General features: G+C 41.3%; 1 protein-coding gene across 3 annotated transcripts in view; it reads left to right on the top strand.

Moving 5' to 3' along the window:
• epha3 (eph receptor A3) overlaps positions 1-25,667 on the top strand; it is an 88,163-nt gene that overhangs the window by 33,573 nt on the left and 28,923 nt on the right. For all 3 annotated transcript variants that reach the window (XM_076109003.1, XM_076109012.1, XM_076109022.1), the window contains exons 4-6: positions 15,685-15,840; positions 19,259-19,618; positions 24,101-24,225. In XM_076109003.1, coding sequence (XP_075965118.1) covers positions 15,685-15,840; positions 19,259-19,618; positions 24,101-24,225 — 641 coding nt within the window. The remainder of the gene's footprint in view (positions 1-15,684; positions 15,841-19,258; positions 19,619-24,100; positions 24,226-25,667) is intronic.

The raw sequence follows: 25,667 nt of genomic DNA on the forward strand, positions 1-25,667 counted from the left end.
GCGTCTGATGAGAGCTGAATTCATACTCGTGCTGTACATGAAGTGTGCGGCGCAATTCATTAAGTGCTATTTCCAATAGCTGCCAAGGATGAAACATTTAACACGATAGCAGAGAAAAGATGTAATCAGTTGCATTGAACCATGAAATGGTTGAAAATGATTAACTATTGCATTCAACAGGAACTTCACTTCTGAGGGCCAGCATGCTTTTCACACCTGGGGAGCCGAGAGCACGTTATAACATTCACCGCGCCTGGCGCTTCGAGTCGCACCCTATTTATGTCTCAGCTTTTTCGTGGAGTTTCTATTAACGTGGCAGTCACAGAACAAAACATCACCGCCTTCTAGCTTTTGCTTGTCTAAATGTGGACGCCGTCTGTTGGTTGATTTTTGTGTACATAAAGAAACATGGACGAGTTTGTGAGAGCCGAGCAGCGGAACACAGTAGCCAGTGCCTTATAGGAAGTGAGTCTGCTGCATTGACTAAGTGGATGTATGGAATGAAAGCAGAGGAGGAGGGACGGCATCTGCCACTACTCATGAATTCAACAAAGAGTATGCATCTTTTCTCCAAGAGTCTCTCTCTCTCTCTCTCCTCTCTCTCTCTCTCTCTCTCTCTCTCTCTCTCTCTCTTTTTTCCTCTTTCTCTCTGCATTCTGTGTGTGTAAAAGGGGCTGTTCATCATTATTCAAGGTGGGGCTGATTAAAGGTGATTAAGCCCTGCCCATCCATCACTCTCGCCTTTCAGCCTGTCACTGGCCCCAGTATTAAGGGGGGACACCATTGCATGTATGTATATGTGTGTGTGTGTGTGTGTGTGTGTGTGTGAGAGAGAGAAAGAGAGATCTTTTTTTCATCGTTTTGTGTTATTCCAAATCTTCGCCATTTAACTAATTGCAAATCATTTCTCAAATAGAAAGAAACAATATACTCGGCTCCTTAATAATGGCCTTTAATACTGAAATAATACGCAAAAGCATTCAAATTATGGTTCAAACTTAAATGGGCCGTGGCAGTCCATTCTTTACAAGACTCCTTGGCAACCCTATGATGAATGTCCACTTTCTCCCTTGATGAATTGCAGCAGTGAGAGCCCGTCTTGCTCTTGCCATTCCTCATAACATTAACCTACAGTGAGGCGAACCAATGGCGCTAAAACGAAAGGATAATCTTCCTGAACAAGAGTTTATTGATTGCTTTTGCTGGTGTCCTATTCCTGTGGACAGTTGGACAGTTTGCCACACAGACTGTTCGGCTGTTCACATATTTTATAGACTGTGGGAAGAGAAGAGTTTGACTAAAATGCTGTGATAATAAGAATTCATTGTTACATAATGCAATCGTAATATGATTTTGATAAGGATTGACAATTGTAAAGCTTCGGAAGCAGCATTTGGACCATCACAGGACACTATAACTCGGGGCGAGGCAGGTTTCACTGCAGGTTTTACAGAGTGTTGAGTTAAGTTTCACTAGCTGTGGTCAGGGAGGAAGCCGGGGAAGACAAAGACTGGCCAGTATCGGATTTCTATTAAGAGGCCAATATCATTTTGACAATGTGAGTCGGCTTTGGTTTCAAATACGTTCTTCTTTGATCAGATGGGTGTGTTTGGGTGTGTTTGGGTGTGTTTGTGTGTGTTTGGGTGTGTTTGGGTGTGTTTGTGTGTACACACAAAGAAGATTTTTCAGTACATACGACCACACATCCTGTTTTACAACATCCATGAATGATAACAATAGAATAAGGCAATGTGCGAGGCGAACAGTTCTCACTGCTTGAGCGTATCATTTTGGGCACAGTAGGTGTGTGTGTGTGTGTGTGTGTGTGTGTGTGTGTGTGTGTGTGTGTGTGTGTGTGTGTGAGCAAGAAAGACTGTGTATACTGTACATCAACTCTTATAGAATCTGTAAGCGTTGCTTTGGGAGGATGACGACTAGAATCTGGTTATTTAACTTTTGTTTCCCGCTGCGATGAGCTGGGGCTCCACAGACTCCCACCAACACCAGCTCTACAGGGCGCCACACAGGAAATACACTTCTGCTGAACCTGCACTTCTCCAAGAGCCTCAACCTCCCTTTCACCAAACACCCACAATCCACCACACCCCTAGGGCACACACTCGCAGAAATGAAAGTTTAGAAAGTCGTGACTGAGTCATTCCTGAGCAAAGGTAATACGTGAATCTGATGCTAAACCAAATTATTTGGATCTATTTTGATCATACTTTTGTATTATTATCTCAGTTTGTTCCACTTTCATTTTGCACGCCCTCATACTCTGTTCCATATGTTTTCAGTGATATTATCCTGGTCCCCCCCTCTCTGTAAGGAAATGAAATGCATATAATTGTTGTGTTCTTAATCCAAGTTAATCCATTTTAAGGACAACTGTGAAGATGAAATACAACACATGGCCACTCTATGACACTATGATGCACAATCCCCCCCATGCTGCTTAGATCCTGCCAATGGCTGCAATTATATTTCAGCTATATTTACATTGTATATTTTCTTCTACTCCACTACATGTTCTCAGGAGTGTCTCTCATCTGAAAAAAAGTCCTCATATATTTAATTGTTGTAGTTATTTTTGTTATTTCTAATTGGCCTCCAGTGCGTTGTTTCACAAAGCTATAATGGATCTCTACAGCGTCCTTTGTGGTGTGTGTGTGTTCTAAGATTAGAACAGAAAGTTAGTTTTGAAAGGACCCATTACTATCCAGGCTCATGTCATCATCAGTGGTGACTCATCGCCCGCACATACACTATTCACACAAAAATGTTGTTTACACACTCAGCGGGCTTCTGATCCTGTGGTTGTGCTCAGTATACTCTGTGTTTTATTCGATCGTGGCAGGGTTGCATTTCTGTGAACATATGGACGATATGTAACAATGGATGATACTCATTAGCCCTTAATATTAATTAGTTGTTTGTACCATTGCGTGTGTGTGTGATTGTATGTGCGTTGCATACGGTGCTCAAGCTGAGGATGATGGGAGAGGGAGAGGAGGATCCACAAGAGAGTTGGGGAGGGGGGTAAGGCGAGAGTCTTGATGTGTACTTGGATTGTGCCAGGATGTCTGGCTCTGTCTGTGGTTCACCTGCGCTGGTCTGTCACACACACACACACACACACACACACACACACACACACACACACACACACACACACACACACACACACTGGGTGCACACATGCATGCATTAACACACTTCCAAGGGCATAGCATGTATATATTCCTTCCCTCTTTCTCTTTGTCTTTCCCTCTGTCTCTCTCACACCCACACACTTGCATAACTTAAACCTCAATCAGAATATGCTGATTTATACAAAGGTTGATATTTTTCGCTATGACCCAGTAACCGCTACCGACGGTTCTCTCTCTTTCCCCCCCTCTCAGCAGTAACACATGGTTGGACACCCTGTGGTGATGTGTGTCAGATGAGGAGTGATTTAGCACTGCTCTGCCCCAACCACTGCTGAGACACCTGCCCCTGGAATCCCGCTGCACACACACACACACACACACGCACGCACGCACGCACGCACATATTTCTATGGATTTGTACATGTGCACATGACAGAAACCCGCTCATGACACTCATACACTGATATTGCCTGAGGAGACCCCATTTTGCTATTTCCGCAAAGCATTGCATTTAACCAGCTTTCAGTGGTTCATGAACTAGGAAGTTCAGTTATGAATTCCTGGATTTTCTCTGCCCACTTAATCTTTTCCAGAGGGACCCAATGCATGCTGGGACTGGAGGGAAACACCCTGAGCATTCACCACCACCAACACCACATGATCACATTCTTACTAGAATCTAACCAGAACATAAAACCCATACTATTAGCTATTATAGACCCAATAAGCATTGCATTGTAGCCAAACATAATGCCATATACCATCAATTACTGTAAAGTAAGATTATTTCAGCCATGTGCAAAGACTTGTGTCTTGTGTGATTTCGTATTTTTTATTCATGTTTTGAGATTGAGCCATTATGACATGTTCTAATAGACAGTTAAAGTAAAAATCTCTTATTACTGTACGACAACAGCTCAATCCGTCTCCCTTTAAGGCGCATGACTTTCCAGTCTATTTTATTATGCAGCTAAATGAAATGATTCCATGGTAACACGCTTAAATTCTTTCCATCCAGTATATGTTTTTCCTGACAACACGATTTAATAAAACAGGTTTGGCTCCTTTTCCAAGTAAGAAGTCCACAGAAAGTAACACATTATTTTTCATAAATGTTCATTTGGAATGAAAGTGTCGGTCAGGGTCTCTGGTTTCCAGGTTAAGTGGTTATTTGCTTGTTTGATACAAATACAAATAAACAATTAAAAGAAAAAACAACTACAAAATAAAAGAAAACAAGATTTGGACATCCCAGTCTGTTACTTTCTGTGTCTTGCTCTTGTGTAAAATTCTCCTCTTTTGTTTGCTCTCACGGAAGAATGTCACGTTACTGGGGAACATAGCAAGGCATCAAATGAGATAGGGCTAATTTGAATGTGCATCGCTGCAAGTGCATGGGGCTGCGACATTGGCATGAAGCTGTGAATGTGATTATTATTTTGTTGTATGAAACCCTGATCAAATTGCCTCTCATTTCATCCCCCTGCGGCATGCAGGAGAATCCCATTAGCCACTTTGGGCATGGGCTGCACACAGGAAGTCTTAGACCTTAACAAATAGATTCTGACCTTCCCGCCTCTGTCAGAGATTCATAGGGTGATGTTCACTTTCAAGGTGAGAACTAATGAGATGCATGTCAAATATTTGGTTGTGTGTGATGTAATGAGCTATGGTAAGGTGTGCTAGTTTGGAATACTATATGTGAAAAATGAAGTGGCATTAGATGAGAATTTTAGCTGCAGAAATCAAATCCTGATGCTTCAACACACATGCATCCCTTACAGGCTTTGTTTTAATCTAAGAAATACATTTAGAGATTGCATGAAAAAAAAAAAAAACTTTACTAAGAGTCTTCAAAACGTGAAGAAACAGCTTTAGCTTCAGTGGAACAATGCAAACCTAAAGTGGATAAAACTGTCATGGATTCTAGCCCTGTTTGTAGCAGAGTTTATGTTGTCTCCTGTAGCAACAGACGCAAACCAGATGTTGGAATTTCAGACTGCAGGGAAGCAGGGAGTGTTGCTGTTTTTTTATTTCAGAATGAAATCATCTCCAGGCCAAACAATAATCTAATAAGACATTCAACAGTAAAATGTGCTTATCAGATTTGAGTTAAGGAGAGAGTGCAACACTGACATATGTTTATCAGTGGAGATAAACCCAAAGATGATGTGAGGAAAAGGACCAGAAAACAAAAGCCAGGAGTTGTTTGAACCAAATGTTTCTATTTTCCTTCAGTTTTCAGTTCGTCCCAGCGTCCGTTCTCCAGTGGAGGTAGTCCAGACCCCAGTGACAGTAACACGGTGGGCGATCCGAAAGCCAGAATGTCATGTTGTCTGAAGTGAGAGGAGCCTGGGGGCTCTTTAGCATATGGCAGCAGCCACGTACTGAGGCTTGTGTGTCGGTGTCAGTCAGTGTATGCATATGTGTGTGTGTGTGTGTGTGTGTGTGTGTGTGTGTGTGTGTGTGTGTGTGTGTGTGTGTGTGTGTGTGTGTGTGTCCTTCAGCCGTCCTCAGGTGTTCCAGCAGTGAAAGTGGTCTTCCCTAGTGGGCTTTACTGCAACTCTCCACCCAGACCTCAACAGGCAGAGTAGCTTCTTTCCGACTCAGTGTCAGCAACCATATGGACGCTTATTCATCTGAATTACATTAGACACTCAAAGGACCTCAAACTCGAGTTAGAAAACAGAAGTTATATCTATAAGAGATACAATTGATGAGTTTCTACACATAAAAAAAATCACCGTATATATAAAAAAAGTGAAATGTTGCTAATACGTACAAGCAATATATTTACAATGGAATGAGAAGAAATGCAGAAATATATGAATAGAATTGTGGAAAATCGTCTGAAATAGCATTTCCATCATCACTAAAGCTCAATAAAACCCCAAATGATGAATTGAAAATACTTTTATTTCATTTGCATCTCATTAAAATGTTGCGTTATACTCGATTACAGTTAAGAGTCTTTAGTTAATAGACTGTGTTTATGATTTTATAAATCGTATTATGTGTGGTAAAGCAATAAATAGTCATTGATATCGCGGGTTTATGGGCTGTCTTGCATCAGCGTGAAAAGTGCCCAACATCAAGATCTTTGTTTAAGTCTTGCCGATTGAACACATTGAGAGAAGTGGGTCACCGTCATTGTGTGCATGTGTGTGTGTGTGTGCAGCGTTGTAGATGGCCTATTTTCTCTTGAAGTAGAGAGCATGTCCTCTCTGGCACTGGTCAATAAAACTGTCCCTGGGCACAAAAAGAGGACCTGGCACAAACACACACATAGACACATATTTACTTGTTGTTGAAAGATGCTTATGAAATTGGAATTACTATCTTGATCTTTCACCCTCTTTCCTCACCCTCTCCCCTTCACCCTGTATCTTTTCACTCCAGTTTCCCATCCATCCATCTATCATTCATTATATAGCTATTCCTCTGTGCATCCGTCTATTACTCAATCAGATTTCGATTTTACTGTGAAGAGCTGATTTCATAGGACCTATGACAGAAAACAAATGCACTGTAATGGATTACTTATGGAAATAACAAATATATAAATAACAAGTTATTTAGAATAGTATTTCCGTAAGAATACTTCTATAAATCTGCTGGTTGCAGATGGAAAACCAAGCAAGAGTTCCACATCAACTTTCCCATACTGGCATGGAAATGGTGGCATGGTTGCCACCGGCTACTTTTGTCACACATGGGATTATGGTACAATGGTGTGTCCGGCTCTACATCACCAGGATGACGACAGCTAGTGTGTTTGTGTGCTTGGTGTACATGGCTGTTTATCAGTTGCATTCAAAGCAGCACAATAGTCCTGTAAAGGATGAGAGGAGGCAAATGGGTTTAAGGCCGGTGTGGTTCTGCAGTGTGCGTTTCCAAGGCATGTAACAGTGGAATGTGCATGTGTGTGTGTGTGTGTGTCTGTGTTTGGGCAAGCGAGAGGGCTTTAAGAGGTCAGTGTCATCTTCAAACACAACACAATGCATATACACACACAGATACACACACATCGGCCTACTAGTGTGTTGGCTCCGTGGAGATGTTAACAGTGTATTGGTACTGAGTGTGATGGATCAAGACAAACGGGTTTATTGTTGGTGTGTGTGCACGGTTAGTGTGGGAATGTGCTAGCGTCTTCTTATCTTTGTGTTTGGGGTTTCCTACTCTCTCCCTCGCTCTATCTCTGCTGTCAACCTCCTTCATCCTCTCTTTTGTCTCCATCTCCCAATCTATTACACACACACACACACAGTTTGGGGTGACAAAGTTATCAATATGTAACTTGAACAAATGTGCAATGAGGACAGATACATTTGTGTTTAGCCGATGTGCGTGGTGAAGTTCTATCTCTGTGCTTCATTAGAACTATCATCACCTCAGTGTGTGTGTGTGTGTGTGTGTGTGTGTGTGTGTGTGTGTGTGTGTGTGTTTGTGGTGGTTTGTCCTGGATTTTCTTACTGACCTGGCTGATCTCTGGAGTGTGGAGGGTGTAGGAAACAGTTATTACATTCTTGATGGATACAGCAGGGAGTTGATCCATGCCTCTCTGTGTGGGGGGGGGTTGTGCAGTACTTGCCCTGTCTTGCCCCAGTTTATTGTCCTTCACATAACAGCAGCTTCTCTCTCTCTCTCTCTCTCTCTCTCTCTCTCTCTCTCTCTCTCTCTCTCTCTCTCTCTCTCTCTCTCTCTCTCTCTCTCTCACACACACACACACACACACACACACACACACACACACAATCAATTCATTCAACACTGTTTGCGAAATCTCCCTAAACCTGCAATTTAAATATCTTGACATGTGAGTCTTGCCCCTCAGTGTTTGTATTAGATTCAAAGGTGTCCCAGGCTGATTCCAAAGTGCAGCAGCTCAGCAAACAAATATATTCTAATAGACGTTATCTGATGTGTTGATCCTGCTAATTTCCCCCTGCACTGAGCAGAGCTTTTGTGAAAAGAGAGGGGGAGGAAACAAAGAGTTTAGTGATTTTCATCATCAAGGTTAGACTGAAATAGGATGGCAAATATTTGCTACTATCAAAATAATATTTAGTGCATGCAGACAGCAAGTTTTGGATAAACTGCTTATAGATGATTGCATAACATTAATCACTAAAATACTCCTCATCTAGTCGAAATAATTCTGCTTTTTTATGTTTTTGGACAATATAGTGAGAAAAATGTATCATTTCACACACAAACACAATATCGCAGGTTGCTTAAATCATACAACCTTGAGGCACACAAACCACACACACACACACACACACACACACACACACACACACACACACACACACACACACACACACACACACATACACACACACAGTATCTGGTCTGTTCATATGATAATGTCCTTGTGAGACCTGTAGTGTTTTTACTTATAAACATGTATTTCTGCTTTCCTGTCTGCTACAATCAAAGTAGACCTTCCAGATCTTTCAATTCTTCTTCTTCTTCCTCCTCCTCCACCTCCTCACATCCACCTCCTCTAAATCCCTTCATAGTCTTCTATTTCCTTTCGTCCTCCTCTTATCCTCCTCATCAGGCTGCTTTATTATGCAAATCAGTGTTGGATCAGATCACTTAATTAAGCTCTTCTGTGCCAGTTTGCGCTTGCACTCACATGCACGAAACACACGCTAACACACAAACACATACACATGGTAACTTTCTTTCACACAGACAGAAACTGCTGGTGGTTGTGTGGTATAATGATTAGTATTCAGGACTCTGAGTCACACACACACACACACACACACACACACGCACTGCATCAGGCAGGAGAAGAGCCTCTTTGAGTGGGTATAGATAAACAGACTTGAATAGTGGGGTCTCTCCAGGCCATTAGCCTGCAGTTAGCATCACACTCTGGCCCTCCACATCACTGCAGCTGATGAAGCCAACTGTTACATTTCTATGGCTGCTGAAAATGCAGCTTATGAGGTCATGGCAATGATTTAACTGAATATCAGGGTCAGAAATTGATCTAGTGGCCTCATTTTAGATGCTGTGGGAAACTTAGATGAGCACTGTTGCTAGTTCAGAAAGCTGGTTTATTGCTAATAATATAATTTATAATAATAATAAAACGTATTAATTAATGTGTCAGATTTATTAGATATCTTACGAAAAGTTACATTTGTAAGAATACAGTCTTTTCAAAATAAAATTCCATCTTCACAGGAACCAAATCAGTAGGCAACAAAACTACTTAGTAGTGGTTAGTTTGAGGAAAAGATCGTCATTTGGGTTCAAACAACTACGGAAGTGCCGTAACAAAAAACCGTTTACTTCTCGTTTCACATGGGGAACGAACAGCAGTCTTCTGGCTGAAAGATCGCTGCTTGTTGGATTATATAGATTTGGCTTTGTTGGCTGGAAACAAAAATGTATAATCATATGCCATCACTGTTGTATTTCCTAAAAGCATGAAAAGAAAGTAGGCCATTCCGTTTTTGATTGTGCCCATTTCATAATATTCCATCTAGGAGTGATTCATTTGAGCAGTTACTAGGAATTTTAGAGACAGATCTCTTATCAAATCAACAAAGAAACCACCTACTACTGCTGATGTTGCAGCTATATCCCACCGGATCATTCCTCTAACTGAAACGACCACAATATAGAAATCAGCAGCAATTACAACCTAAAGAGCTGAAAGCTCATCACAGGCCTTTGTTATATTCTGATTCGCTTTGGCAGCTCTCGTCGGAAATGACTTTAAATGTTTAGTTTGGACAGTTAATGTGTCCTTCAGTTGATGGATACTGTGCTCTGGAAACTTGCAGATGTACATAATCATTATCTGCTCAGACATGGCGAGCAACAGCACATTGGCTCACCAAACTGACATAAGAAAAAACTCCAATATGTTCCCAATGTGATTATCATTGCAAATGACAAAATAATTTAACATAAGATAGATGGAATGCGTAGCAATTTATCCCCAAGACACAACCTATCAATTTGGATGATTGCTTTCATTTATATCTCTGACAAAAATGACTTCATTTTATCGGGTTACGGACATTTTAGCTTCAACAAATTGATTGTGATTCAGCTTTATGGATGTCTGTGCCACTTTGTCTGTTAGAGAGAACTGGAGCCCTCAGTATAGCAATGTGTCTTTACTTTTCTGTGACATGCGTGCTTGTTATTACAGCTATCTCAGGGTTAGGTCATCCAGGATTTAAAGGTGACAATATTCATGGTACGCTGCTGATATTTACTATTTTGTGCCAAAAATTCAGTGTCTTTAAATTTGAAAAAAATATGCCACCAATCCTTCATACAGCTTTCGATACTTAAACTCTCGGCTCATATTCAGATGTTTGAAAAAAGATCATCATTAATGAATAGATGAAAATGTAGCTGTGCGTGCACTTCTATGTTATTACTCCTTTATGTGCCTGTGTCATGCCAAAGTGCACTATTCTCAAACAATAACACAATTATCAGCTTGGGAAAATCTTCCCACCAAAATGTACCGTGGTTTCATAAAAGACTTTGACCTTTTCCAGATTTCTGTAGCTTGTTACTGGTTGGACCGAAGGCGGATTTCATGGCAGGGGGGCACGATGTTTACTGTTGCCATGTTTCCAGTAACATTACAAGTGGCTCCGGATAAGACCGCCGGCCAAATGCCTGAGCTGTCAAAGTAAATAACTTTTCCATTTCAAAGAGAGCTATTCCAATTAAGGGGGAAGGATGGAGCGAAAGAAAGAGAAGGGGAAGCCACAGAAAAGAACTGGAGGAGGGTGGGCAGGAAGAAAGGGGAGGTGGAGACGGAGGAAGATGGAAGGGGAGGTGGAGACGGAGGAAGATGGAAGGGGAGGTGGAGACGGAGGAAGATGGAAGGGGAGGAGAGAGGGAGCGAAAGCCATTAGGATCTTGTCGGATTGAAAAAGAAAAGAGGTGGAGGTGGTATGGAAACAGGAAATCAATTGTTGGGACGGCGCTTTGCTCCGGCTGCAGCTAGACTGAACCTTGAAGTGTGCGAGCGAGAGAAAGAGAGAGCGATGGAGACCAAATCTGAAGCTTCGGGTTAGGCTGACACAAAGATAGGGGTCAAGGGAAGAGGTACTTTCCCATTTCCCCTACGTGACACCAGTCAATGTACACGTATCCTTTGAGGTCAAGGTGAAGAGGACACAAGTAATGTGAGAAGTAGCATGTTAAGTGTAATCTTCGCCCACGGTTTTCTGATGATCATGGTAAATTCTATCAAAGGCTTATTAATGCTTCTGATGAGATTGTAATCATGTAATGGATTTGTGGTTCTAAAGTTCATGTCATTTCTTCACACAGTGACAGCGGATGTAAAACGTTCAGCTCTAAGCCAATCCCAAACAGATTCTATTCTAAAACCACTCTCAACATTGTGAATTATCTTTGCTTTAAAGTCATCAATTTAGACAATGAATTATCTTTGTTGTCTCAAGATTCTTTGAAATCCGTCCCTTTTAAAAGATGCATGGTAACAAAATTCGGTCTCACCAAGGTCAGGTCAGGTTGTCAACTAACATGTTGTAAAGTAGAGGGACTGCATGTGACCACTGGACCATCCAGCAGTCACGTTAATTATTGATGAGGGTGTCCCATGACCTAGACTATTGATTGAGCAAATTGCAGCCCCAGTTATTTTACAACCACCATATCATGTGGCTGCTGTAGCTGTACGCGTGCACATGTGCCCGTGTGCCCATGTGCGTGTGTGTGTGTGTAAATGTAAGTGTGTACTACTCTTTAAAAGTGAACGAAGAGATTGTGTTCCAGCTGTCATTATGTAGAAAGTAGCAAGTTTGTCTGTGTGTGAGAGAGATGCGTGTTCGTGTGTGTATCACAAAGGACTACTTACAGCGATACAGTGATACAGACCTTACATGCTGTTCCTGCTGCTATTATTGATTTGAAAATAAATAAAAGATGATTCAGGGGGATAACCTTCATATTTTTTCTCCTCTGCAAATATTTCATTTTCTCTCTATTTGTCAAGGCACTGATGCTCTTGTGAAATGTGTGTCTGTCCGTTTGTGGTATTTTCACAGACACACACAGACACACGCACACACACATCTTTTAATTAATCACACATACTCTGTCATCTGAAGAGGTGCTGTGTTTCATCTCCTGGGACACAAACACACACACATACTACCACACACGGTATCATGCTATCCACTCATGCCCCTGCACACAGTGCTGGTGAATGTCAGTGTATCACAACTTGGTTCTCCTGTACATGAGTAGTTAACCTCCTGCGAGCCGAATCTGATTTTCCCATCAGCCTCTGTCAGAGCTGCTTTTTATCCTGGCAGACACACAGGGAAGAAACAGCTTTTATTATCCTTTTCCTACTGTTACTTTTAGGGTTTGCGGTGAAGAAAATACAACATATCACCATACTGTCGTATGAAAACCTCGTAACGTAAGTGCAGCTTTGGTTATTGATTTTTACATCAAAGTTTATGGGGTCCTCTCTGTGCCTAATAAGTTTCACGGCTGTGTTACACACTGAAAAATCCCTGTATATTTTTTTTACTTTCAAGAGGAAATGAGGCTGTTTTTATGACGTTTGTGGAGTGTTGACTTATCAGAGTCGTTCGTCCATGTCTCATGAGATGTTAAGTTCCTCCAGTGGTTGCAGAAGGCCTTGCTTAAAGGATAAGTCTGGTGTTTTATTATGTTATTTTAACAAAGTGATTATTCTAGAAAGTATTTTTGGAAGCTAAAGAATTATACTGCACAGTCCTCTGTCATATTACCTCCATTTTTGTCCATAAACAATTAAAACCAAAGCAATGAGCTACACCATTGCCCAGGGCGACATGTTCCTGCCTTATACTAAGCATCTGCTAAGTGGTTTGATTTTAGTCAGTCCTACAGACTCCCAGTACCACACATTTGTTCTCATCCTAAAAATGTGTATTAATCCACAGTTGAAAGTGGTCCTCAACAAATGTACTGTTACAACTTTCTGAGTAGTTATTTGCTGAAAACTACTATGCCCAGCTGTTATTTAGCCTTTATATGTGTGACATGTGACTTGTGAAAGAATTAGTCTTCAGTAGGAGCCAATGGGCTTGGGGCTGAGAGCCACAGACAGATTTGGAAAGTGCAAACTTATAGTCTACAGCTGTACTCTTTGAGATTCATGAATTGTCTTGATCCATCTCATTTTGTCTTAATCGGTTATTCTAGTAGTGCAATAACAATTGCACAAATCTTTCCGTGTGAATATGAATACATCCCTAATTGATTAGTTTCGTATCCCCAGTGAGACCAATGCCAGGAGTTAGTACATATGGTAAGTAACTAAATGGAAACAGATCCACTTGGACTCCAGCCCTGTGGTTCGACTGTCCAATAAATATAGTGAAGAGATCTTTGCTTGGTGTTATCCAGGTGTAAACCATTAGGGGCATGTGTACTCTGTCAACAGCTGTTTGTGAATACAGGGATCAGATGGTCACTGTTATGAAATTAATTCATTCTAACGTTTGCCTGTTTATCTACACTTCTGTTTTGTGCTTCTTATGCATTTCTGCTGACCCAGCAGTTATCTCATTACTCTTACCTGATTGGCTGGGGGTGCTGGCTGTCAGGTCTAATTTCCTGATATGTCTACCAATCAGGGTGGTCTGTTTTGTGTTATCCACCAAGTGTTGTGGTTGTCATTCCATCAGTAGGATTATATTAGGCTGTTTAAACCTGCTTCACTTTGTATTACTCTCTCACTCACACAGACACACACACACACACACACACACACACATGCATGGGACCTTGGTGTGCCAGTGTCAGTGATGAATATGGCAGTAGTACCAGCAGGGTTGGCTTTTGCAGAAGAATGTTGTCCACCACTGGGATCTCTCAGACCTGTTCTGCTGAGCCCACACATTCTGCTGGCTCGCTGCTATTGTTGCGAGACATTTTTTGATGTAGTATGTGTGTGTGTGTGTGCGTGAGAGAGAGAGAGAGAGAGAAAGAGAGAGAGAGAGTAAGCTTGCTTGTCTGTGTATGCCTGCAATATATCAGATTATTTTAAAAGTCCCAAGTTTGCATTTTAATCACAATTATGTGATTCATTAATTATCCATCCATTATCTTTAACCGCTCATCCCGTTCAGGGTCACGGGGGGGCTGGAGCCGATCCCAGCTGACATAGGGCGAAGGCGGGGTACAGGACAGGTCGACAGACTATAGCTAACACATAAGAGACAGACAACCATTCACACTCACATTCACAGCTACGGGCAATTTAGAGTCATCAGTTATTAACCTAAGCTGCATGTCTTTGGACTGAGGGAGGAAGCCGGAGAACCCGGGGAGAACCCACGCTGACATGCGGAGAACATGCATGAGCTCCACACAGAAGGCCCGTCTAGCCTGGGGAAGAACCTTTTTTTTGTGTATTTGACAATTCATTAAAAAAAAGACACTTGCATGATTGAAACACCAATGTACTGTTCATGCACAAGTAGGAGAACTACCAGGATAACACAAAAAAGTCACATGACTTACTTCCATTGTGGTCCTTGATGTTGTAGAGGTGTGTGTGTGTGTGTGTGTGTGTGGGTGTGTTTACGTGTGCATACCGTAGATTGTGTTCATACAGTAACGGATCAGTAACCATCTCAAGAGGCCATAAACACAATCCATTGTCCCACTACTGCAAGAAATAAACCTGTAGATTTAGCAAAAATATGTGATTTGACATTTTCGGTCACACTTAAAAATACTGAATTCCTGCCATATTTGTGAAATACCTGTGTTATTTGAATTTGCAGTTGTGTAATGGCAGTAAAAGCACTATTGCTTTGAAGTACAGGGCTGTTGGTGTTAAACCCTGCTGGCTATGAGCAGTAAATGCTTTGTATCTCATCATCGAGTCTAGATAAGATGACAAACATGTGAAAGAGGAGAAGACAAGAGGAAATAAAAGTGCAATGGAACTAAATTGATAGAGAAAGGTGAGATGAACACAAAAGGGAATGTTGCATTTGATCTCCCTTCCTACACAGAGACACATACACACACATGCAATACACTTTGCAGAGGTGGCGTGTCACACTACTTGCACATATTGCAACAGATTTGTGGCGAGTAGGAGTTTAAAGAGCTGCTGAGTGCAGATTTAACACCACAGATATTTAAAGAGAACAGTCCTTTTATCTGAGGGGACAATTTGCATTATTCATGTTGTGCCTCCTGAGAGATGAAGAGAGCGAGAAATAGAGACAAAGACGATCCAGAGAATTATTGTTTTCTTTTTTTTTCTTTTAACCAGCAGTCAATGGTTTCAGCAGATTTACATTGAGTCCTCTTGCAGTTTGTTTACGTGTGTTTGTGTGTGTGTGTGTGTGTGTGTGTGTGTGTGTGTGAGTGCATTCAATAATCCCCATCTTTCATTTCTTACTTGTAGGTGCACCGGCAAAGACTGCAGCCATTAGAAAGCTATCTATGTGCATGACACTCATGCATCCGTCCTGTGTTCTTCTGTCTCCAGTGTGCAGGGCGGGCTTCTACAAATCTACTGTCGGAAATATGGAGTGTTCAAAGTGCCCGCCTCACAGCTTCGCTCACCATGAGGGGTCGCTGCACTGTGGCTGTGAAAAAAACTACTTCCGTGCTGAGGGAGACCCTGCAGCCATGGCATGTACCCGTAAGTGTGCTTTTATATTACAGTTAGCATTGATACCCATTAATTTGGCTGTTGTTGAATTTTAGTGTCCTATGATGGTGGAAATGGTTTCACACTGAACCATTTTAGCAGAACACTTTGTTTGTCTTTGCTCCATATTGTTATGCATATACTACAATGAAGATTACATTGTGTATGCACACTGTTTGTTGAATCCAGAGGCTTGTGCTTCTTCTCATCTGTAGTTTTTTTAGTTTGCAGAATATCATTTGTAGTTGGATTCGAACACATAGTGAAGTTAAAGATTTCTTACCAATTCACCAGTAAAAATGGTTTACTACAGAGAGCGTTAACATTCCTTATTTACGTATTTAAAGGTCACCATAGTCATGGTTGCCGAAGATGGTTCCCTACGTGACTCTCTTTTTTTATCCCTCTCATGCAAATGGTTTGCAGATGCAGATACCTCCTACGAGCTTTCCAAAATGCATTCCCCAGAAAACTATAAATCACTGCATTCCCTGATGTCAGGTTATGAATACATCTGTTACTAAATGGGATGGGAGAAAAGAAAAGGAAATGTCTTGCACCATGTTGAGAACAGCAGAAAAGACAAATCGATGGCCCCAGCCATACACAGAATCCTAATTAGGTAGGTCCCTGTTGAGATTATCTCAACGCCATCTTGTCAACTAGGCAAATTTCACCTCATTGGGACAGATTGAGCGACACGAGAGCTGCAAATGAATAGATAAGTTCTTGGAAGATAATGATCGTGATTATGCCGTTAGCGGTGGGATAGAGGTTGTTTAGAATTGACTCTGGAAATTTAAAAATGTTGGCAGAAAAATGAGAAAAATAAACTCGAACAAATGACAAAAAAAAACATACTTTCATCCGTTTTGTATTTCCTGCTGTATTCAACACAGACTTTTATGTAAGAGCTGTCTTAACAGTGTATAGATAAGTATAGTATGTCTACCCCCAATAATTCAGTTTCACCAATTAAAAAGGCATCAATGGATACCCCTACATCCCACAGCACCTCCTCCAAAATCAAAAGTGCTGGTCGGCCTTGCTGATCATCACCATTGCTAAAACTTGCTGAAAGAACCCATGAAATCCCCTTTTTTTCAAAATGTAGTGATCTCCAGTGAAGCGGAGGAGGCTGGAAAGAGCCGAAACAGAATTGCCAATACATGAGTCTCTTTGTGAGGGATCGGATATTACGCACACATCCTTTGTTCTGACACACCATAAATCATCTCAGATGTTTATCTCAATGGATTGTTTTGACATTTGGAATTAGTGTATGATTCCCTGCATGTGTACATGTGCATGCCTGCACAGGTAATATCTTGTATGAATTACAGGTCCACGAGTTTGATGTGGTGTGGGGAGTTAGCTGTGTAGGTGAGGCAGAGGCGTGTCAGGGTCAGATTACTATCAAAGAACATACAGTCTCACTTTTAGGAATACACAGAGTATGTTGATATAAGCATTCTTAATAATAGACACTGGTCATGATAGTATCTATTCATAAGCTGCTTTCTCTAAGGAGGGTTTCACTGTGTTAACGAAAGGAGCAATAGTTTTGTCATTAGATCTTGATGAATTATTTGGTGTTGTTTGCTTGACTGAGAGGTCCTTAGAATGTTAGCACTGATATCGATGGTTGGGAAAGATATGGGAGACGTTGATCATGAAACGATAGATTATGTTATTTTGCCATAAGTTTGAATAGTAGTAGCCTGTTACAAAGTTTACCCCTTCAGCGTGTCCTTATTTTGTTTCGAATGTATTTCATTATAGGCTTCCAGTCGACTTTCCAGAAGTAAAAATCCTGTTTATATTCTGAAACGGGATTTTGACCATAATATCGTAACCAAAGTAGACTTACCAGGAGCTATGGGATTGTGAAACAATGGTATACTCCCGTAGAAGCCACAAGTCTTGGCATGAACGTGTGTTATTTACAATGTCATGGAAAGCACTTCACACAGCTCTCTGTTACCATGGAAATGTTTTCCTTGACCGTGAGCGGCTAGTGAGGGTGTGTCTTCAGTGTCTGCTCCATGTGCTGCTCCCGGATTTCCAACTTTGTCTTATATTACAAAAATACTTCACCGAAAAGCGAGGAATAAGCCGTGCAGTTGCCTAAACTGTTTTGAGATAGACAAGAGCCAGTTTTGAAAGTTTTTGGGGAGTTTCCAGAGGCGGCGAGCCACCATCAGGAATGGTTTATGGGTAGTTCCTTCACAAAAAATAATTATATATACAGTCTTATACCTTTTCCCCTTTTTTTTGCACATAGTCAAATGTTTTATGGTCAAAATTAATCTTATAGTTAGTTGGCTTAGTTTCACTCTTCAAACTCTTCATAATAGGATTTTCTGAAACGTCAATTGAGTGAATGAATGGAAAACTAACTTCCAGAACTGGAGCCATTCAAAATGTGACCAGTCACTGTTGAGCTCGAGAAACTTCTTGTGACAAATTGTTCAGTTTAGGAGCTGCAGAACTGCCCTAAACTGAAACTATTTTCAAGTATTTGGTGTATCTACCTTCTGATTTCTCTCTTCCGCAAACACAGTCAAAGACTGTAATGCAGATTACCAAGACAGGAGCTATGCATAGTCTGGGAGTAAATTGTCAAACAAACCAAACCAAACATTCTATCTCAAGACACAATCCGCTAATCCCATTTCCCTTATTCTCCTGCAACTTCTCAACAGTTATTTGGCAGTTGTGTTTTGTTCCCCGATGTAATTACAGTCATAGCTTTGATATACAAATCTGGAAATAGTCAGAGGGATCTGTTTGTAATTTTTACTTTCATATGTCAGCCTGAGTTTTACAGATGCTGTCATGCCCTTTTCTTCCTCATACTGATCCAAAAAGAGAGGAAAACTAATTAATTTTGGACTACATACACATACTGATATTAACTAAACCCTGATACAACCATAATTAAACTGCAATTACAGAGGTGTTTTATACATTTTGCAACATTTACTACATCTTTCATTGATTGAAAAATCTCAAAGTAGGTATGCCACATTTGCACTTTAAAGACCTGTTAAATGGCTAGTTTCTTCCTGGATAACTCACTTCCTGGGAAGAAAGTGAGCCTTTAATACAGACAAACTCCAACCAATAAAGCCATCACTATGTTTTAGAGAAAACCTACCAACCCCCTTTTAGATGCTTGTATGTATTTTACTTGGCAGATGACTGCTGCTAAATCTAATCAATCTAATGTCACTCTGCTACTTGAAGTCTATTATTTTCAATCTATCCTTTATTTGCTCTCTTCCCCTTTCTTCTATCACCTTTCTACTAATTTGCTTTCTTCCTTCCTTTTTTTCTTCCCAATCCAAAATGTTTCTCCCATCCTTCTTTCCTCACCTCCATCCCGCTTCATCTCCTTCTCTACCAGGACCCCCTTCAGCTCCTCGAAATGTGATCTCTTCCATTAACGAGACCTCCGTTATCCTGGACTGGAGCTGGCCGGAAGACGCCGGCGGGCGCAGGGACGTCACCTTCACTGTCCTCTGCAAACGCTGCCGTGGGGGCGCCGCTAACGGCAGTAACGCTGGCAACCTGCGTTGCGAGCCTTGCCGGAGCAATGTTCACTTCCTGCCAAGAGCCACGGGCCTCCACAACACCACGGTGACGGTGGGAGATCTGTTAGCCCACACTAACTACACCTTTGAGATCGAAGCACTGAACGGTGTGTCATCGCTGGCACCCAAGATGAGACAGTACGCCGCTGTCACCATCACCACCAACCAAGCTGGTGAGATATCACAACAGATGGATAGATGAATAAAGGCATGCACTCACATATTTAGACAGACATACTCTTGCAAGATGTAGTCTGGTTTAGGTTTAGGTTTTAAGACTATGCGGTTTAGTACAACACCAACACAAGAGTTCAGACACCATGCATATACTCGACATGGATGTGTGGTTCTAATGCATAAATGCAAGTGTATTTTAAATGGAACTGTGGGTAGAACCGCAAGTGTATCAACAAAAAAAGAACAGTAGCTACCTAACACATGGGTAATATTTAATACATCTCTCTTTACTGCACCCTGTTTCTCCCTCTCCCTCTAAATATCCTTATCGTATAATAAACTAGCATGTAGTTTATGTGGTCCAAACATATGCGCTCAAACCATCAGAACTGGACATTTACAAGGCAATCCCAGGCTGCTATTCTCTTGTTTAACTACCAGGATCGAATGTCTTTTGCAAAATGCAAAGAAATCCTTTAAACAGACACTTTTAAAGGTGAGGATGGTTACCTAAAGCTATCATCAATCTTTTAAACAAATATCTCTCCACGCATCAAGTCTTTAGATGAATTTGAAAGCAAAGGGAAGTGGTGTTGTGAAATTCCAAGAGTGAAATAAATCTAGCTGCAGTAGAAGGCGCCAAACCTCAGACATCCCTGACTCTAGCAAGGAATGTGCAATGTTCTGGCTGTAGTACATCCATTTATTCTTTTCCTTTCCCCCACTTCCTTCAATGTTCTCTTCCACACTTTTCCTTTGTGCTTGGTGATGTTTTTGTGTCTGCCGTTCAGTGCTTTTGTTTTTTTTACTGTTTTACTCTCAATCATTATCTCTCTCTTCATCTGGAAACAGGATCCTTCCAAACCCAACACACACCATGCTGTTCTCTTCCTCTTTATATGGCTCCCTATGCTTCTGCACGCCTTTTTTCTCTCCAAACTTTTGGGAGGTGATTTAGCACTTGGAAGGTGTTTTTTGAGCAGCGTGAACAGATGGGTGTTTCTCTTAAAAGTTGTCACACAGCGAGGTCAGACGCTCCATCACATACTTGATGATAGGCAGATGGCACTTGCTGTGAATTTAAACAGAGTGGTCGCGGTATATGTCGTGAAGCGTTGCGAGTCCTTTCTTTGTTTTGATTTGAATGCACACATGGCACCTCGTTGTAGCTGCTTTATCCCAGGAACATGAGAGTTGATTTGATTTGCAGGTTACTGTGGGTGCTTTGGTTATATGCAGGTAATCAGTGAGGCAGGACATGTCTGTCAGTCAGGACATGGCACATTTCCTTAAATCAAGACATAATTGTGATTGGAATTATGATAATGAGCATGCAGCATTTAGCTTTACCTTTTCAGTTTTCTAGGAAAAAGACTCAAGGGCAAACATATAAACCCAAACACACTGTAAGGGTAGATGCAGTCAATCATACATATGTGAACTCCCTGAGAAGTAACCTGTCGGTGTAATAAATATGCTAATGTGAAAGGTTGTATGTACACACAATATACAGACAAATTGTGTTGACACACTGACTGTATACAAAGTGACAAGGTGTGGACATTACCTCTAGTGACAGGGCAGGGATGAGAGGTAAATATAGATTTTGTGTGTGTGTGTTTGTTCACATACAGTCCGTGCTCATGTGTCTAGCCTGGGGATAAGACAGGACTCAAATCATATGTCGTTATGAGGAGAAAGGGCAATAGAGATTAAAAGCCACACATTTAAAGTAAAGACCATACAAAATGAAAAAAAAAAGCTTTGAGTCTTTTATTAGTAAAAAACGTCTGTGTGGTTACTCAGAGGGATCAGCATTTATATTAGATTTGACTTACACTAATGCTAATAGGGCTGTGCGTGATCTGACTATTAAAAACCACCTTTAGTGTTTGAGCGATCATCACAAGAGATGAATCTTCGTCTTTCCATATCAAGCACATGCACACACGAAGACACGCACCTTCATTATACCAACACAGCCACACAGTCCTCTCCCTCTCTAAGAAAAATCTCCGCCTGCAGCTGCACACCCTCCATCAGCCCTGAGAGTTTACAAGGATTAGGTATGTCAGTGCTCTAGCCCCACTCGTCTATAGTACACTTTCTCTCACATAAACACACGCACACACACACATGTACAGATGCCAAAGCTGTTAAAAGCTGGATTAAGTGTTTCCCTGGGAAGGAGATGTGCTGTCAAGGTGCTGTCAGATAGCTCTCCTTATCCCACCTCCCCTGCCCTCCACTCATTGTCATAACTACGCGAACAACAGAGTAGCTGTGATCCACATTAGAGTAGTCTAGTATCAACAGTCTGAACTGCAGCTGAACTTGACAGAGTGGGTGTAACAAGAAGAAAACACAGGCACATACAGTATATACAGTATATACACGCCTGGGCAAATCACTTCTTCACCTGGTTGTTGATTTTCCTACCGTCTGAACATTTATCTTGCACAGACACGATTTGCGGAAAGAATCGTTCTTTTTACATTCAGAAAAAAAAAATTGTTTATCTTTTTTACAAAATGTTATTTTTAAATATATATATACAAACACGACAATTTTTCACAAAACACAAATGTGATTGGGGACCTCCTCAAACGACCACCTGTGGGTCCCGGCGACTCCCTGAATTGAAAACCCATCAGTATGACTGCAAAAAAACAAGACCAGAAGAATAGGTGTGATTCAATATGCCAATATCAGATCTCAGCAATGATTTCACGTCATTGTTCAGCATTCCTTTCATTGAATTATATAGCGTTACTGCCAATAAACTACTTTGAATAGTCCACCAGTGTTGTACAGGATAAATAGATGTTCGGACAGCTGTGTCATGTCCCTCACATCACAGGTGAATGATGCTGAAGGCCACTTTTTAAGGCCATTATGGGCCCGGTATGCTGTATTAGTTTTGCAGTTATACCACAGACAGAAATAGAGAGTGACAGCAAATTAAGTGCAATATACATGCAGGGAGTGAGCGAGAGGGAGAGAGAGACGCAAGGAGAAGGAAAAGGAGGAGAGGAACTTGAAGCTGCCTCCAAGCGGCCCAGACACAGTAAATCATTACCACCATAAACCACAGAGCCAATAAAATGCATCACCCCGCTATCAGAACCAGAGGGAGAGGAGGAGAGAAGGAGCAGGGGGTATAGAAACAGATTCTCCCCATCTGGATTCATTACAGGAGAAAAAATAACATCCCGCCGAAATACACGCGAGTGCTTGGATAGATACACACACACACACACACACACAAACACTGCTATATAATCACAATCAAGAGAGCCTCAAACATTTCAAAGACAAACATGTTTTTTCCTGTGGTCTAATAAAATTAAAAGTCGATGCCTCAGATGCCGGGCTGGCCCTTGAGCTGCCTGGCAATTAGAGAGCAGTAAAAAAGGGAAATGAGGAAGGGAGTGAAGAGCAAGAGAGCAAGAAAGAACGAGGGAGGGGTGCAGGGCTTGATAGAGAGAGGGATGTGCTAAATTACTTGGGACCATGTGAACTCCCTGAGGAAAGACGATGCATGGGCGAAGGATTGGCCGGGAAGATTGGTGAGGGAGAAAGCGCCACACCAAAAGGGACAGGGACAGCAGTGGGACCAAGGGGAAGGGATGGTTTGTATGTATAGTATATTCAGATTAAAACACATTTCAAAGAAGATGCAGAGCAGCAAGTTGCTACTAAAACGCTAAAGGACAAGCCGTTTTACTGCATAGTGTAAGCAGGAACTAATGTGACTGATTGAATGGGAGTTTGACATACTTGCCCGCTCCAGGGACACTTAACTTGGTAACCAAGTCTTTCTTCATTTTGATTCCTGCTTTGTCCCACAATCAGAAGCTTTTAGTCTCTGTAACACAAGTAATCAGCTGTAGAAAAATTGATATTTGTTAATGTGAGAAGAAAATGGCAATACTTTAAGGTTAATATTTAATCTGTAAAAGTTTCTCAATATATGCATTGAAAGAGAAGAGAGTTGAGGTGACAATAAGACTAAGACTGACACAGATTTAACTACCAATATTAAAAACAGCATCAAACTCTTAACTGATTCATTGCAATTCCATTGAAATAGTAAAATGCATTAAGTTTTATTTTAGTGAGTTAAGGATGAGTCATAAGCACTAACCTAAGCACTCGCTTTCACAGACGTGAAATGCACGTCACTGATGTCGGTATTATATTTCTAGTCTTTGTATGTGTGTGTGTGTGTGTGTGTGTGTGTGCATATATGCACACACACATTGTGTACATTGTGTACATTGTCTCGTTCCACCCACCAACCCTGGGCCAAAGCCTTTAATGGAGCCCCACCGGGCAGCAAACTGAATTAGGCTAACAGGAACCATAGACAATTGCCAGGATGCAACACCGGGGACTGAACTTCCACTGAACCTCACTATGAAGGAACTCACTCTCTCTCTCTTTCACTCTTCTGTCTGTCTATGTCTCCCAACCAGCTCCCTCCCCGGTAACAGTGATCAGAAAGGAAAAGACGTCTCGGAACAGTGTCTCCCTGTCCTGGCAGCAGCCAGAAAGACCCAATGGCATTATCCTCGACTATGAGATCAAATACTACGAAAAGGTTGGTGCAGAACATAATCACTGTTAACGCATTGCTTTGTGTGCCTTTTTCAGCAAGGCAGCGTCATAAATTGATACCACTGTGATATCTGTCATGTCAATACAAGGCTACGGCCAACACATGATGGAATATAAGGTATAAATTAGTGAGCTTTGTAGCTGTGTTACCCATGGATGTATTAAGGAGTAGAGGATACCAACATCAAAGATGGCATTTTATTACTATGTTATTTGCTTACTGGGTGCATATATGTTGAAGAAATCTCTACACGCTCAAGCTTCCTCATTTTTGGGCCCACAGAACATGCTCACTTGAGTCCTACTCCAGGCATAGCATCCATCCCATGTTATGGTATTAATCTGTTTATCCAACTCTTGGCAAGAAAATGAAAAGTTAATTTTCAAAATGAGAAACGATTGCTTTAAGTGGAGTGTTTGCTGGATTGTCAAATTTTTTCCATGTCATGTTATCAGCCTTGGGGAGTAACCATATTCATGAAACAGCTTTACACAATTAGGATATTTAAAAAAAAAGATTTTATTTTTTTTTGCCAAGAGCCATCCCAGCGTGAGAAGATGAATTGTCATTGTAGGAAATGAGAGGGCTGCTTCAAATGGTCCAGCAGACATAATACAGGACAAACTGTGACATTTGCTTGTAGGTTAATTTAATTCAATCTTAAATGTTTTTCTTATTTGCATATATGGTATTTAGGTAATCTAAAATTTAGATAATAATCAAGTTACATATTACTTTAACGTTGCGTTACTTGCCTTAGGTTCAATGACTACATTTTGAACAGTTAATTGGTAATTCTATCAGAAGACATTTTTAAAGTGACCCACTCCATCATGCTTGCTGGAGCGAAAAGTCGATGGATACTTTAAATCAGTTTTGAAATTTGAAATCCTGCTTCCCTGATACATCGGGAAGCTTGAGAATGGGTTCAAATCTTTGGCTTGAGAATGATGTTGCCCAGTATCTACTATAACAAGCCAAAAATGTTCTTGTTTTTAATTCGCATCCTCTCCCTTCTCTCATTTCGTCTCTATTTCCCAACACCCCATCCTTCTCCTCCACTACTTTACCTCTGTTGTCTTTTCTACTTCTATTTTGTCTTTCTGTCTTTATTATTTTGCTTCACACTCCTCTCCTCCTCCGCTTATGTTTACCTCTCATCCCCATTTTCTTTTATCTCTCCCTCTATTTCTCATCCTGTCCTCCTCTCCTTAATGGAGACACGTTTTATGGCAGACAGTAACTGCGTCTCTGGGGTCACTCATTCCTCTGTGAGGGAAATTAGTGCAGAACGAATCACACTGGCTTTCAGCACCAATGCTGTGCTATGGCTGACATTTGATGGTGAAATTAGCCGTGGATGCAAGTTTAATCACTCTGGCAGATTCAACGCGCATGTGCGTGTATGTGTGTTCCCCAGATCC

The sequence above is a fragment of the Anarhichas minor genome, unplaced genomic scaffold (genome assembly GCF_050575085.1).
Source record: "Anarhichas minor isolate MPS153535 unplaced genomic scaffold, ASM5057508v1 ptg000004l, whole genome shotgun sequence".
Classification (NCBI taxonomy): domain Eukaryota; kingdom Metazoa; phylum Chordata; class Actinopteri; order Perciformes; family Anarhichadidae; genus Anarhichas; species Anarhichas minor.